The 15,475-nt window shown below is 37.5% G+C and overlaps 1 protein-coding gene across 1 annotated transcript; it reads left to right on the top strand.

Moving 5' to 3' along the window:
- Window positions 1-1,198: 1,198 nt before the first annotated feature.
- On the top strand, window positions 1,199-14,866 carry LOC135473273 (U3 small nucleolar ribonucleoprotein protein MPP10-like). The gene is given in 12 exon segments (XM_064753121.1): window positions 1,199-1,281; window positions 5,283-6,109; window positions 6,794-7,152; window positions 7,204-7,320; window positions 7,323-7,343; window positions 8,027-8,168; window positions 9,182-9,249; window positions 11,281-11,418; window positions 11,853-11,963; window positions 12,364-12,471; window positions 13,187-13,417; window positions 14,452-14,866. Coding segments are annotated over 12 exon segments (2,358 nt in total). The 3' UTR covers window positions 14,605-14,866.
- Window positions 14,867-15,475: the final 609 nt, after the last annotated feature.

Genomic DNA, 15,475 nt, shown 5'->3' with positions numbered 1-15,475 from the left:
GATGGCGTGCACGTGTTGACGGGACAGTACAGTGTGACTGACCTTGACTGAATAAATAAATACCGGTACAGTTAGTTTACCCTGACGTATAATCTCTTGGTATAAACATATACATGTCAGCTGAGTTAGTTAGTTTACTCTGACGTATACTCTGTTAGTATGAACATACATATGTCAGCTGAGTTAGTTTACTCTGAGGTAAACTCTCTTGGTATAAACATAGGCCTATGTAGTTAGTTTACTCTGACGTATACTCTGTTGGCATAAATGTATATATGTCAGCTGATTTAGTTTACTCTGACGTATACTCTGTTGGTATAAACATATACAGTTAGTTTACTCTGACGAATACTCTCTTAGAAGATTGCCACAAATGTAATTAATGTGGCCTATTCGTAGACATATTCATTGAATCCACGGGTGGATATTCATAACAAGGAATGATTCTCAAGAAATTAACATTTGATGTATATTGCAGATATTACTGATATTGTATATAATAAAACTAGTTAATAAAACCAAGGATGGATCGCTGTGATTTGCTAAAAATATTTCACCATGTATGTCATTTTTATGGTTACGGATCCATATAGTGCATGCCTGTCTCTAGACTGATGCCTGTTGTCATGAGCTTATACAGGCCTACTGAGGAACTACTCCGCTATCTTTTTATTGATGTATTTGATGGCTGTTTTAAGCCATACTCAAGAATGTTTCACCTCCATATACGATGATGGTATAAGCTTTATGGATGAAGGAAACCGGAGTGTCAGGGGTAAATGAGCTTGATCAGGTATGTGGCACCATATTGATGGAAGATAAAGAACGGACACATGATTATTGCCAGCTGCTTATTGTCATCGAGGTCGAACGAACATTTAGGATTGAAGAATACAAATTAACTGCCCACGGACGGGATTGAACCCACACCTGCGACATCCCTATATAAATTCACATATCCACATCATTGAGGTACAAGCAACATTTAAAACCTAAACTTACTTTAGATTTTGAAGTCTGGTTTCACCAATTCTAATAGAGGTTTACCATATATTTAAATATGCCTGAAAGTCGACAGTAAAGACGTGGATCGAGCTGGGGTAGGACCGTCACCGTATGAGGGGAGACAACCGCTAATGAAAAAAACACATCCATATATAAGTTCAGTTCAGATTTTGTATCAATTCTTGTTTTCAAGATGGCAGCCCACAGTGAAGCTCTCGTGGCTGCGATGTTGACAGAATTTCAGACTGCTACAAAACGACCAGAGGAATTTTTAGGGTGAGTTCCGCCGAGTTTTACAATAACTATACGCAGTGGTAATGCCACTGGTGACCGACCGACTGTTGGGAAGTATTTAGAGAGATGCGTTGTTGTTGAACGTTCCTGAATTTAATGCCGTAAAAAGAAAATGAGTCGATACCAGAAAAAGCAAAAGCCATGGGCGCCTTTCGGGAATTAAGTAAAGCACAATCAATTAGGAACAAGTCTCAGATATCATGAAACCATTTGTGTTCGTTATGTTTGCTGAAAGTGCTGATCAGCGATTGGTACTGAACGTAGTGAGGCGAGGCCGAAGAGAGGCCTATAAGTAACGTGTAAGTTATATTCATTTACCGGTACCCGTCGTATTCGTAAGACACGGTTAATATGGCCGCCGAACTTCAGGTTTTTATGATAGCTGCAATGTTGAAAGAGTTATGGTGAAAATATTAAGAAAGTGTCATCTGCACCAGAATCAAAAAATTATCAGCACTTCACGCTTATGGTTTTCATTGCCGTATGACAAGCAATCACCATTAATCTTTTAAACAACTTTTTTTTTCTTGGCCACTTTTAGTTGAAGCCTTATATTTTTTTAAGTTACGTGGAAAGGTCTGCCTGCAACCTGCGGATGGTCATGGGTTTTTCTGCCCGGTTTCCTTCCACCATAATGCTGGTCGTTGTCGTATAAGTGAAATATTCTTGAGTACTGTGTAAAACACTAATCAAATAAAAAAATAAATATATTTCATTAGCAGTTTCTTTCAACTTTATCACACTCGATTGATAAAATTAGGAAACAGTTATCGAAGAAAATTGTAGCATGAGTCCATGAAGGCCTACAACGAATAATGCATGGTGGAACAAGTGAAGTGTAAATGACGTGACAAAGTATTTCACGTAGGATTCTACATTTATAGGCAAATCATAATATGTTTAAGTCCTGTCTTGTTTCTATGTTGAGTACTTAGGTTACAGGTGGTTTTTCAATAAAATTTCAGACAAATGCCCCAGTTTTCTCCCATCATAATGCTGGCCATTGTCATCGTCAAACACCCTTCGGTACAGCGTAAACCTCCAATGAAACAAATAAATAATTCAAATACACCCATTAAATATTCAGTATAAATGATATACATGTATTTCATTTTATTACAAACCTGTTTTCATCTCCTACTTTGTTGGTTTGTTTATTTTTATGAGCCATATAAATTTTCAGATTTTGAAATCAAATAACAAATAATTATGTATTACAAGTAGTTATAACTTAAATAATAATAACAAATAATTATATATTACAAGTAGTTGTAACTTAAATAATAATAACAAATAATTATATATTACAAGTAGCTATAACTTAAATAATAAAATCTTCTTGAAGTGTATTATGCATCTCTGCTATATGTCACATGGTCAGAGGTTGCAACCTTCTCACTAGCGTAATGGTTGAAGGATTTCACTGTGTAGGTCACCCCAGGATCTGAACTCGGGTTGCAATAGCCGAAGTCCAGCGCTCTACCAACCGAGCTAAAGGGAAATTCCTGCTAGCTACTGCTAGTATAAGCACTGAAAAGCTGCTCTCGCTACACTCCCCCCCAATTTAAGTTTTTCCCCTCTCCCAAGACACACCCACGTCCACTTGCTCAAAGTTTGGTCACCGCACCAGTGTAAAGGTTGAAGGATTTCATTACGTGGGCCACACCAGGAAATGAATTCGTCTCTTATTAGCTGATGTCCAGCGCTCTGCCAACTGAGATAGCTACTGCTAGTATAAGCGCTGGAAAGCTCCTCCCGTTACACCATAAACACTTTTGTTAAATGCATATATTTTGAACATTCAGCAAATTTATTTACATGGCACCTCTTGTTAATTCTTTTTTAACCAATTATGCAATTGTTTTTTATACTGTACATAAAAATTGCTCACTTATGGTGTTGGTTAGTTTTATAGGTAAATGAAACCAGATATAGAGCCTGGAGAAAACAATTCACCAACCTCTGCTGATAGCCTACATGTCACTTTGTATGAGGAATTACATATTTAAAGCAGTCACCTACCAATTCAGTCTATAAGAAAGTCTTTTACATTTTTTGGCACCATATTCTTCAATTTTATTCACATTTCACATATGCTCTCTGTGTAAAATCAATATTAACGTGTAAATTAAAGTGTAAAGGATATCACACTTTCTACAACATGGATAGTAATCACTGTTGATGTATAAGGCTATAAGCCAGAAAAGAGTATGAGCCTCACAAGTTTAAGACATAAAACCATCCGGATTGGTCTATAGGAGGTGGTAGCTTGGGTGTTATCAGTGTGAGATCACAGCCTGCAAGAAATTCTTATTTCAAAGCAAAAGATCTATTTTTTCACGAGATTTAAATGATACATGTCATACATTTAATAGAAATCTGGCTTCACATTTCAGTGACTTCTCTTCCTCTCCGACCCTATGTGGGAAGGTGTTCCAGCAATCTGCAGATGGTCATGGGTTTCCCCTGGGCTTAGCCTGGTTTCCTCCTGCCCTAATGCTGGCGGCTGTCGTATAAAGGAAAATATTCTTGAGTACAGCATAAAGCATCAATAAAATAAATAAATAAATGACTTCTCAAATTATTATTTTTCCCCCTGTCATCCCCATTTTAATTATCCATGCTGTATTAATTAAATAATCAAATTAAGGAGTGGAGAAATGCACCACATGTTACAACTCAAATGCATATTTGACAAATTCTTTGTTTACTATTTCAGCTACTGTAACTGTAAATAATATTTTAGTTATTAATTTGCCAAAAAGTGTATAGATGTATATGTAGGCCTACACATTACATTAGGTCTTATTAGCTTTACATCGAAACTGACAGTGACTTGTAACTTGTAACTCGTATCTCTCATAGGCCCTATATCTCATATCTATGTTCCCATATCCTTTTGAATTATATCCAGTATAGTTGCAGAGTCTGGTAACTCTCATTACAATGCAATGCAGTTGTGAGAGTTTCAGTGAGAAGCAGAACAGAAATGTGTCAGACATACGATAAGGAACTTTTACCACAGCTGCTCAGAGGGTTACTGAACTAATCTTCGTACCGTAAGCCGAGTACCGGCCCGGATAGCACAGTTGATAGAGCGTCTGCTTCGGGACCGGTAGATCCAGGATCAATCGTTGATCGAGTCACACCTAAGACTTTAAAAGAGGAAGTTGTAACTTCCTCGCTTGGCGTTCGGCAGTAAGGGGACAGTGCAACGACTGGTTGACCCGTATCAGTATAATGGCTTGGGCGGGGCGGCTTACTTGCCTTCGGTAAGTCGTCTCAGTGAAGCAGCACTAAATAAAAGAGCGGTGGAAATCCGTCCTGCAACAAGGAGGCACATTACACGTACATGCACCCTAAGGATTCCTTTGTCGTCATATGACTGAAAAATTGTTGAGTACGACGTTAACCCTCCAGCACTCACTCACTCACTGTAAGCCGAGTGAACATTTCAGGAGTCACGAGAGTTCATGCAGGTATGGATGAGACAGGGTGGGGACTCGCACAAACTAATGCAGCAAAAAGGCGAGAATTGACGGTTCTTGCTAGACTGAATTCAAATCTTGCATAACTGAGTCACGATAGCCCCCACCCTGTCTTGTCTCAACCTGCATGAACTTGCAAGATTCCTGAAATGTCGACTTGGCTTATTGTTGCAAATGCTATCCGGTTCAAAACTGGAAATTTGTCCCTGCACCTTTCAGTGCACTAAAAGTGCACTGCGTGTGAAACAATAACACAAAAAAAAAGATGCCATCACCTGAAACGATACTTAAAATTATGTCTAAAAATACATTTTTTTTTTAATTTTCTTAACATAATTAAGTGCATTTAAATATTTAAATTTCATTTATATGTTTGCATTTAGTGCTTATTAAGTTATGCACATAAAAGCTGAAATAGCACCATTCATCTATTACATTTAGGTGTGATTTCTGGGTTTATTCATCTTCGTATTTGATATTTTTGTTCTTCTTCAGAATTCAGCCTGCTGTTGCCAAAAAGTTCAGACTTGCAACAAAGACAATATATGACTTCATTAAAGAATCAGAGAATTCTTCAAACAATGCCTTGCCAGAGTTAATTGTTGACAATTTTGATGATGAGCAAATCTGGCAAGAACTAGAATTACAAAATGAGTGTGTAATTAGTTCATTGATTAAAAGTGTTTCTCAAGCTGTCGCATGTAAGAACATTGGATTTAAGATTGTGCAGAATGCAGACAAGAAAAATTGCAAGACTGCAGGCTCAGTGAAGGAAAGTGATGTTTTGGAGGAATCCAGTGAGGACGATGTAGCAGATGAGGTAGAAGAGAAAACTGAAAGTGATACAGACACTGAAATAAACAAAATTAAATCCCGTTTAAAATCAAATACACTAGAACAGTCAGATGATGACGGTGATTCAGATGAATTAGACTTTGACTTTGGTGGATTTGATGAAGACAATGGAGACGATAACGAAGATGAAGAACCAAAGACAAAGCCAAAAGACAGATACTTTATAGATGATGAATCCAAACCTAATAGTAGACAATCAAGTAAACATGGAAAAATGCAGAAATCTAGTAGTGTGGATGACAAGTTCTTCAAGCTGTCACAGATGGAAATCTTTCTGGAGGAAGAGGACAAGAAAGAGGCAGAGCGAATTCGGACAGAAGATGAGAACAGAAACTCAGAAGATGAATCTGATGATGAATCTAGAGATGAAGATGTGAACATTTTCGGGGATTTGTCCTCTGATGAAGATGAAACTCAGGTATGTTTGGTTTTGTTTCTTATCAAGGACTGGTTCATTAGAAATTCAGGTGTTATGCTTTAATTGTAGAATTGAGGTGTGTGGCAGAGAGATGACAAAAGTACCAGCATATCTTTTGTCATACCCTGAGTGTTGACATTGGTGTCCCGTAACTGGCAAAGCAGTGTTAAAGTACATATTAGGGGAGGTATGTAGATGTAATGAGTTGATAATTTTGTGCATATTAATAACCGTTAATTTCAAAATTCTTGACTTTATGTATTGTGTATTAGAATCAATGTCAAAGTAAATGTTAATGCAAGTCTTGAGCTCAGGATTTTGCACATGTGTGAACCAGAATGACACAAGGTGGATGTGCCATTACTGATGTGCTGTGTCTAATATTAATTACCGTAAATTACAAAATTCACGTTCTCAGTACTGTATTGAGCTGAAGTATTGCATTCATATGTGCCCTACAGGTGTGTTCTTTGGTAGCATTGCTAGCACCTCTCAGTTAATTTTGGTGGTCGTGGAAACTGTTACTGGCTTTACACTTCATATGTCCTCTTTACTGGCCCCTTGTTAACAAGGGTATCCCGCTGTTTAAACTTGGGGGAAATGAGGAGGGGTTTGTGTTGTCCTCAAAATATGTAATGTTCCCACAAGACACATGGTGGTACGTATTATATCATATTCTATTTGTTACTAACATTGAGATGTGTGGATTGAGAGGTACATGTATTCTGTAAAGTAAATGTATGGACCAACCCACAAACATGTGTGAAGTTTTACTTAGAAGGCTGTTTGAAAAGATTGCTGACCTGCCATGGCTTCTTACGTTTTCAGGGGAAAACTTCCAGAGAGATGAAATATTCAGACTTTTTCCTCGCCCCAGAAGGAGAAAAGGAAACTGGAGATGACAAAGAAGAAGCTGATTATATAAAATTAGAACAGAAAAAATTTCGTTTTGCAGAGTCATTGGACAACTCTGGAGAAGACAGGTATAGTTCATACACACTATTATATTTTAATACTAGAGAGCACTTTGCTGTAGAAGTTCATACAATTCATGGCACTAGGAAGACAGATTTTAAAAAACAATTCACTAAAGCGTAACATGTAACCTTGTATATATCACAAGAACTTTTTCTTCTGTTATAGCGAGTTAGAAATTCAGATGAAGATGAAGCTAGGAACACAGAGCTGCCGGCAGATTCTGAGAGTGAGGGTGAAGACGCAGAGGACATCCTTGGCAGAAGACAGAAAGAGGAGCCGTCAAATTTGAAAAACGACAAGATCGGGTATTTAGTTCATGTTTGATTTAATACAAGACTTGTTCACTAAAGATACGTTATGTATAACTACATGTATGTTTGAGCATCCCCTTGAAAGCCTATCTAACAGAGCTTTGTTTTTTCTGTGTGGATTTTGTGGGATGCTGAAAACAATGTCGGGATTTTCTTTGTGATGAAATCAAGGATTGCAAACAAATCTGTTGGGTTTCCTCAAGTTTTCCCATTATTCACCAAAGGGCAGCCAAGCCCTTCTAGCGGTCAGTAGCACTTGTACATGTAGGACAATTTGCATCTTAGGTTTGTTTGATGTGGCATGCAAGTGCATGACACACGTCAGAAATAAGCACACTTCCTAAGCATAAGCACATGTGGTGCAGGTTCAATACCAGCTTCGGGCAGAGAATCTGTACTTTCTCCCTCTCTCAAATAGCAGGTCCTACAAGACAATAAGCTGAAGACAGTTCTCTTAGGGCAGTTTGCAGAGTCTTATTTTCGTTAAAGACCACTTGTCGAAGGTTAAGTGAGTAACTTGCCAAAGGTTTGTGGTTTTGCCCTAGACTTTCGGTTTCCCCAACCCAATAAACTGAAGCCATTATGTAGGTGTGAAATTCTTGAATATGGCTGTAAACAACAGTCAATTTATCAATCAATCAAAATTTTTGTGTACAGTTATATTATTTTATTTACAGTTAAAGAAGAAAATATCTGATCTGGAAGAAGCCAGTTTGGCTGAAAAACCATGGCAACTGGCTGGTGAAGTGTCCAGTGCTAAAAGACCAGAAAACAGTTTGCTGGAGGAGTTCTTACAGTTTGACCAAACTACTAAACTGCGTAAGATAACACCTGGCTCTTGTATTATTGCATGAGAGAATAGAGAATATCATTATGATATAAACGATTTGAACATTGCCATAGCGATCATAGTGATATTATTACCATACTCAAAGTAATTTTTATCTGTTCATCAAAATTATAAAGGTTGTGTTTAACATTAACTTGTACCGACAACAAAATATAAACCGCATGCATGCTGTATCAAAGCTGATCAAATTAATTTACCAGGTGTGTGTTGGGGTATACTCTATTGTGTAATATGGGGTGTACCCTGATGTTTGATATGGGGTGATTTGAATTGACAAGGAATTACCATGGAAACTACCTAAACAATTCAGATGCTCTAGTACTCTAATTAGGGCTTTCGCACATGATATTCAAATTTATAATTACTGGTCATCATTCCTCTTTGAAATGGAGTCATTTCAGTCAAATTTGTGGTTGCCATGGTAATTTCATACTGCAAATAGCTTGTGAATATAATTTGAATCATATAGATGCCATACAACTTCATTTGTAAACTAGTTTATCTTGTGCTTAAAGGGATACAGAATGGATTTCGATTGGCTGGTGTAAGAGATAGGCAAGTCTAGGCTATGACTTGCCTGAACTGAATTTTATGTGGGTATTTATTCAAGCGTGACCATGGCTGCAAGATTTAACTCGGGCAAACCCTATCTCCACTGTCAGCCAATCAGCGTTGATTCTGTATCTTTTTTAACTACATCCCTGTTTAATATGTTGTATGACATGCATCCATTCTCGTTCACATGCATGATGACAGTAGTGATAAAATTAATTTTAATTGATTATTATGATTTATTCCTGGCCAGTTGGATGATATATTCCTCGTTGGATGATATATTCCTCTTCTTGCCCCTTGGCACTGCAACTCTTCACACAATTAAAGGTAGTCTTGTAGTATATGTATATACTGTGTATTGCCAACTGTATATTGAGTTCGTGAGAACGCTTGTTTATGTTGTGTGCGTTTGTTTTTTTGTTTATAGCCCCTGTTATCACAGAAGAGACCACTAAAAGTATAGAGGATATTATCAGACAGAGGATTAAAGATCAGGTAACCACACCTGTCTTATGTTTCCAAGGTTGTGGGTTGGTTTCACTTCTTTCAAATACTTCATCATCATGTACATTTGAACAGTAAATGCTGTTTACGAATGAAAATATTAAGAAATTACTGTGCATGCGTTATTTTCTGGTGGCATACCTGTGGCAAATACATTGTTGCTTATAATTATTTGATCAAATATACCCATTTAAATGAACAAAGAACTTGTCACCTTGGAATAATAACGTATTCCCAGGTATTACTTTTACTTTACTATTGCATTATTGATTATCTATTAAAGATACACTGTGCAATTGTATCTTTTTAGTTGGTTTATGCTTTTTTTTTTTTGACATTTATACAAAAACAGTGGAATAGTATAGAAAACAAACAAAAAAACTGATTGATCTGTTTTCAGAATGGTGTGACTGGGTGTGTGAGGCATGGTATTCTATTGAGGCAGCATTGTAAATATTTTGCCATTGAGACTGGCTTGTTACAAGTTGACAACATTGTTATATGATTGAAATGGCAATGGAGGTGTCCTGAAAGTCCAAGCAGAGAAACAATTATCAAATTATCTCATTAACCTAAAAAAAATCTCTGTCCTGCATGCCTTTTCAGCTCGCCTGCACGAAGTAAGGCGAGGTATTCTGGGAGGCGGTGTTGATGCCCTGTTAAGCCTTTTTTTAGCTCCTGTATAATGGGCTCTCATACATGGATTGAAGGTTAAGCTTTTTCTTGTAGCTCCTGTACATGTATAATCGGCTCTCATACATTGATTGAAGGTTAGACTTTTTGATTTTTTTTTGTTCCCTAGTTTAAGGTATGGTGTGTAAATGCACATTCTCAGATGGCAGGTTAAGCTTTTTTTTTAACTGCGGTATAATAGCAGTCATATGTGGATCTCCAACATCAGCAATAGAAAGTTATGTTTTGTTTGTGTTGTTTTTATATTTCTTTATGCCTGTGTACATCTGCAAAAGGCCTACTGTTGGAAGGTCAAATTGTTTTATTGGTTTTAGTTTTATAGGCTTTGTTAATGTTTTTTTATGATTTTAATTGATAGACTTTCAATTAAAAAATTTACCAGTAATTTAATCTTAAATTTCTTTTCTGTAGTAAACACGTTCTCTAGAAATTAGGCCTCCATGCAGGGCATCAATTTCATGTAAACAGTGTAAACAGTGTTTCTGTGCTTATGAGATTTGCCAGATTAAGCATTTTTGTAATCAAGAAAAGTTTCAGGTAGGGCTACAATTTTTTGCACATGCCTACCTACATGGAGGAGAATAAGAAGAGTATTTATTTCCTCTGGCGACTTTAACAGATTTGTCACCATTTTCCTGTTTTTTAGGATTCAGATTGACTTCATTCTGTTCTCCTGTAAACACAGATTTCTACAAGCCTTTCTTGTAGGGCTACATATTCTTTTCAATCACTTATCAAGGTAAACTTTTTGTATGTGTAGCTACTTTACCAGATTTGTAGAGTGTAAGAATTTACCTTGGTGTATACCAATTTATCTGATGTACATAGTATCTGTAGAAAGCTTTCCATATCTGTATAAGTACTTGGCGCCTATGACACTGGCCAATGCATATGCCTTCCTGTACTATGACAGAATGTTTAAACCATCAACGCATGCAGTGACTCTTGTCAGCTGAGTATTTCCTCAACCAATCAGAGGGCTGCAGCAGCCACCCATAGTATGCTGATAGCCAATTATGGGAAGCGATTTGCATATCAAAGACTGCCTCAGTGAGTTAGTACTTGAACACTGCACATGAAGTTTTTTTTACTACCATAGCTCAACATTTGCTCAGCCATTCACAGCATTGAAACAGTTCGAGGATTGCCGCATGCATATCAAAAGCCCAATTTGCCTCAATTTTGCACGAACTTCCCACATTTGACATCTTTACCACCACAACACTTTACAACTTTTATCTTTGTTCTGACTCCATTGTCTAGTTGACTGCTGGTGGGATTCTCTGAATGCCTTGTTATGTTTTTGTTTTGTGTGTCATCGCTCCACAGGCTTGGGATGATGTTGAGAGAAAAATCAAACCAAAAGAGGACCCATTTGAGTACAAAAAGCGTATCGTGTTAGACCAGGAGAAGAGTAAACAGAGCTTAGGAGAGATTTACGAGAAGGAGTACCTTAAACAGCAGCAGGTGGGTGGATGGTCAGGTGTGGGTGTTAGGAAGACAGACTGGTATAAATGATGGCACTATAATCAGTTTGCCAATTACAATGAAGAGTGGCTAATCCATTCAGTCAAAAAACAGCGGAGGCCTTTATGTAAGGGAATAACGACACCAAGTATTTCTATTTGAGTTTTTGGGGCAAACCATACAAAATGACATATCAGGTACTTATATGAGATTTTCCGGGGTTGAATGATAAAGGACTCAAGTATTGTAATACTCAAGAGCTCAAAAATGCTTCTGCTCAAAAGGATTTATAATGTTGACCTAGTTATTCAGTATATATTGTCATGATCACAAGTATACAATAGTGGAAAAAAAGAAGGGCTGTGTCCTTAAATCGGCAACTGAATTAACCTGGCCCTGACATTTGTTTTTGGTCTTTATTTTTTCACATTCAGAAAGAAGAGGTGGAGACCAAAGATCCTGATCATGAGGAGATTAAGAAGGAGATGAGGGATCTGTTCATCAAGCTGGATGCTTTATCTAACTTCCACTTCACCCCCAAACCTGTGAGTACATAAATTTCACACCGTTCAGGTATCTGGGGAAAGTTGGTGGGGTACTCAGATTTTGTCCACAACTGGAAAATTTTTGAATATGGCATTCGAAACCAGTGTTGAATCTGTACCAGCAGAATCTTAATTGACACAGTGGTGTTAAAAGGCTTAACTGTTTAATTTGTGGGAGTGTCGACAAAAATTTTTGTGATTCTGTTTCTTGCATTTCCCGATGATAATTAAATTCACGTCTGAACGAAGGAGAACTATCCAAAATAAACGATACCACTTCTGCCCGTACATGTAGAATTTACTGTAGATGAAACATATCAGCCAAAAATGAGACATGAAAGTTTCAACTCTTGTACCTCTTCTTGTTTTGAATGACAAGAAATCTGTTGATTTTTCACAGGCTGCTCCAGAAATAAAAGTGATCTCTAACCTGCCGTCCATCAACATGGAAGAGGTGGCCCCAGTAGTGGCCAGTGATGCTACACTTCTCGCCCCAGAGGAAGTTCAGGTAAGGGAGGGGTCAGTCAGTATGTGAGGAGAAGAGGGGTTAATATGTATATGTATCTGAATCAAGACTATTTAAATAAGCAGTGGGGGCCTCTGTGGCTCAGTTGGTTAGCGTGCTAGCGCTGCGTAATGACCCAGGAGTCTCTCACCAATGCAGTCGCTGTGAGTTCAAGTCCAGCTCATGCTGGCTTCCTCTCTGGCCGTACGTGGGAAGGTCTGCCAGCAACCTGCAGATGGTCGTGGGTTTCCCCCGGGCTGTGCCCGGTTTCCACCCACCATAATGCTGGCCGTCGTCGTATAAGTGAAAAATTCTTGAGTATGGCGTAAAACACCACTCAAATAAATAAATAAACAGTGTTATAAATTATTATAAATAATAGATTTCTTGAATGTCACCAAGGCTCAATAAATTCACCAAATGATTCATATATTGCATTTAATTCACTCTGGAAAAAAAAATGACAAAAAATGTGTACATGTATTTTTAGATATAAATTTTTTCTTTTGAGAACCAGGTAAAGCGTGGGTTTTCTCTGAACTCTGCCCAGTTTCCTTTACCCATAAAGATGAATGCCATCATACAAATCATGAAATATTCCTTATCATGGCATTTCATTCTGATCAGAAAATTATGTGTTATGAATTGTTAACATTGTGTTTCTCTTTGCTGCAATAAAGGTTTTTACCTTTTTAACATTTGAAATGTTTTGTTACAGGACAAAGTCAAAGGGGAAACTAAAGGTCAGACAGAGAAAACAGAAACAGATCGCAAACGAGAAAGACGAGAGAAGAAGGCAGCAAAACGAGAACGGCAGAAGGAACGTGCGAAACGACAGAAGCTGTTGACTAAGCTTCACCCTGGGCTAGGGAATAAATACAGCAAGGAGAAAGCCATGAAAGAGCTGGAGAAGAGCAGTAAACAGAACAGCGCTGTGAAAATCATCAAGGTGAGTATGAGCTGCGGCTCTACTATATTCACATCAAGTTAAAGTTACAAGTCTTTTTTACGAAGTACAAGCCTCAGTGACCTATGGTTAGAGTGTTAGCGTAGCATATTAGAACCTCTTACTTATGTGATCACTGTGAGTTCTAGCCAAGCTGGCTTCCTCTGCGTGTGGCGAAATGCTAGCAGCCTGCGAATAGTTGTGGGTTTCCTGCCTGTTTTTCTACCATAATGCTGACGGCTATCGTATAGTGAAATATTCTTGAGTACAGCATAAAACACCAGTCAAATAAATAAATAAAACACAAAAGAATTGATAAATGAGGGCAAAATATGGAAGCAAGAATTCTAGTGTACCAAAACTGAATGGGATAACAATAGCTTTGTCAGTATAGGGTTGTACTGAAAAGCAGAACAAAATACACACATTAAATTCAATCCGTTTGTATATATCTTTGTTTCAGAATTTACCAACTGAAATTATCACGTTAAAACATAATAAGCAAATAAATAGAATTCATAGCCTGAAAAAAAAAACTGTGAGTTGAGGGGAAACATTATCAGCACAATTCAGCACAAAGGAAAATATGCTGAAATTTAACATTTATAGTTTTTTGTGCTCATGAGTACACTCAGTCTGACTCTATTGAGACTGTGTAATCTTTCTTGTGAGGCAGAACTCTAAGCATGTGCCCATCAAGTGAGAGGTGTCATAAGGCGATATGACTGCATAAATGTTAACTGAGAATAAGTGACATAGACTCACTTCAAGTCTTTGCCAGTCTGACAGCAAACTGCAGATGGCTGTGGGTTGTTTTTGGATTCTGGCCAGTTTTCTCCCATTATAATTATTAGGCTGGCTGCCGTCGTAAAAATAAATATTCTTGAGTACAGTGTAAAACACCAATGAAATAAATAAATAGATCAATCAGTCAAGCCTTTACCCTTGGTACATGTGCCTAGTTCACTGTTCCTCTTTTCAGCTTTTAATTCATTAATTCAAAGAAGTTTGTTCTTTTTTTCTGTTATTTTCCATAGGATGATAAAAAACAAAAGAAGTCTTCAACTTCATCTAAAACATTCTTCACCCAACTGCAAGAAGAGGTTGTGTCCCAGATATCAAAGCGAAAACTGGAGAAAGGAAAAAAATTGAAGATGACAGAGAAATCCTCAAAAAAACTGAAACTATGATTCATAAGCAACTGTAAATCACTTCACTCAACAATGCTATTTTCCTTATTTCTAGTGTTGTGTTTTTTACTGTGACAATTACTGTATTATTTGTTATGAATCTGGTACTTTTGCTTTGAAGTGTGGAATCAGATATAAGTTGAATGACCATTCATCTCTTGTAATTCAGGACCTGATTGTTCAAAAGTGTATTTGCTAATACAGGTACATGTATAAGTTCTATTTTAAATTCAATATTTTAGCCAAAGTCAGCAGCTAATGCAGTTGTCCAAAGTCAAATGATAAGAGCAGCACATTTACTTCATATTTGATATAATGCTATGCCATTGTATGAGGGCTGAGTACAAAATTGAACACCTGGCTTAACATTGAAGGGGCAGAGAAATTTGAAAAATGACACTGTAGGCTGAAAAGAGCACATTTTTTTCTATCTGGTGGTGCCTGCTGCATAATTTTGCGATTTTTCCTCGTCATACACGTAAAGCCTGAAAATGGCAAAGCTGGCATAAATCGCTGAGTCCATCACGTCCTCCATCTTTAACACTGTAATTTATTGCCTCTCAGCCAATGAGAGTTGTTAAAACTGCCAGCTTGTTCGTGTAAACTCAGATCCTACATCCAACATTCCGGTTTCCCAATTGTCAAGCGGCAAACGAACTGTACTATTGGCTACCTTCTGGGAAGAAGAGTTCTACCAGAAATGTATGAACTGGACTGGCGGTTTACAAGGGCAATTCTTCTAATGGAGAAGACTTCAGGACTAGTTCTTAGGCGAAATGGAGTCGCCCACAGTGGATTTTGGCACTGACTTTATTTATAATTTATCAACTTGAGGTACATATTACAATTTTTTTTTATGGCATGCACCTGC

Source organism: Liolophura sinensis, chromosome 8 (genome assembly GCF_032854445.1).
Source record: "Liolophura sinensis isolate JHLJ2023 chromosome 8, CUHK_Ljap_v2, whole genome shotgun sequence".
Classification (NCBI taxonomy): domain Eukaryota; kingdom Metazoa; phylum Mollusca; class Polyplacophora; order Chitonida; family Chitonidae; genus Liolophura; species Liolophura sinensis.
Note: the sequence above shows the minus strand (reverse complement) of the source record. Positions and strands in the feature narration are given on the sequence as shown.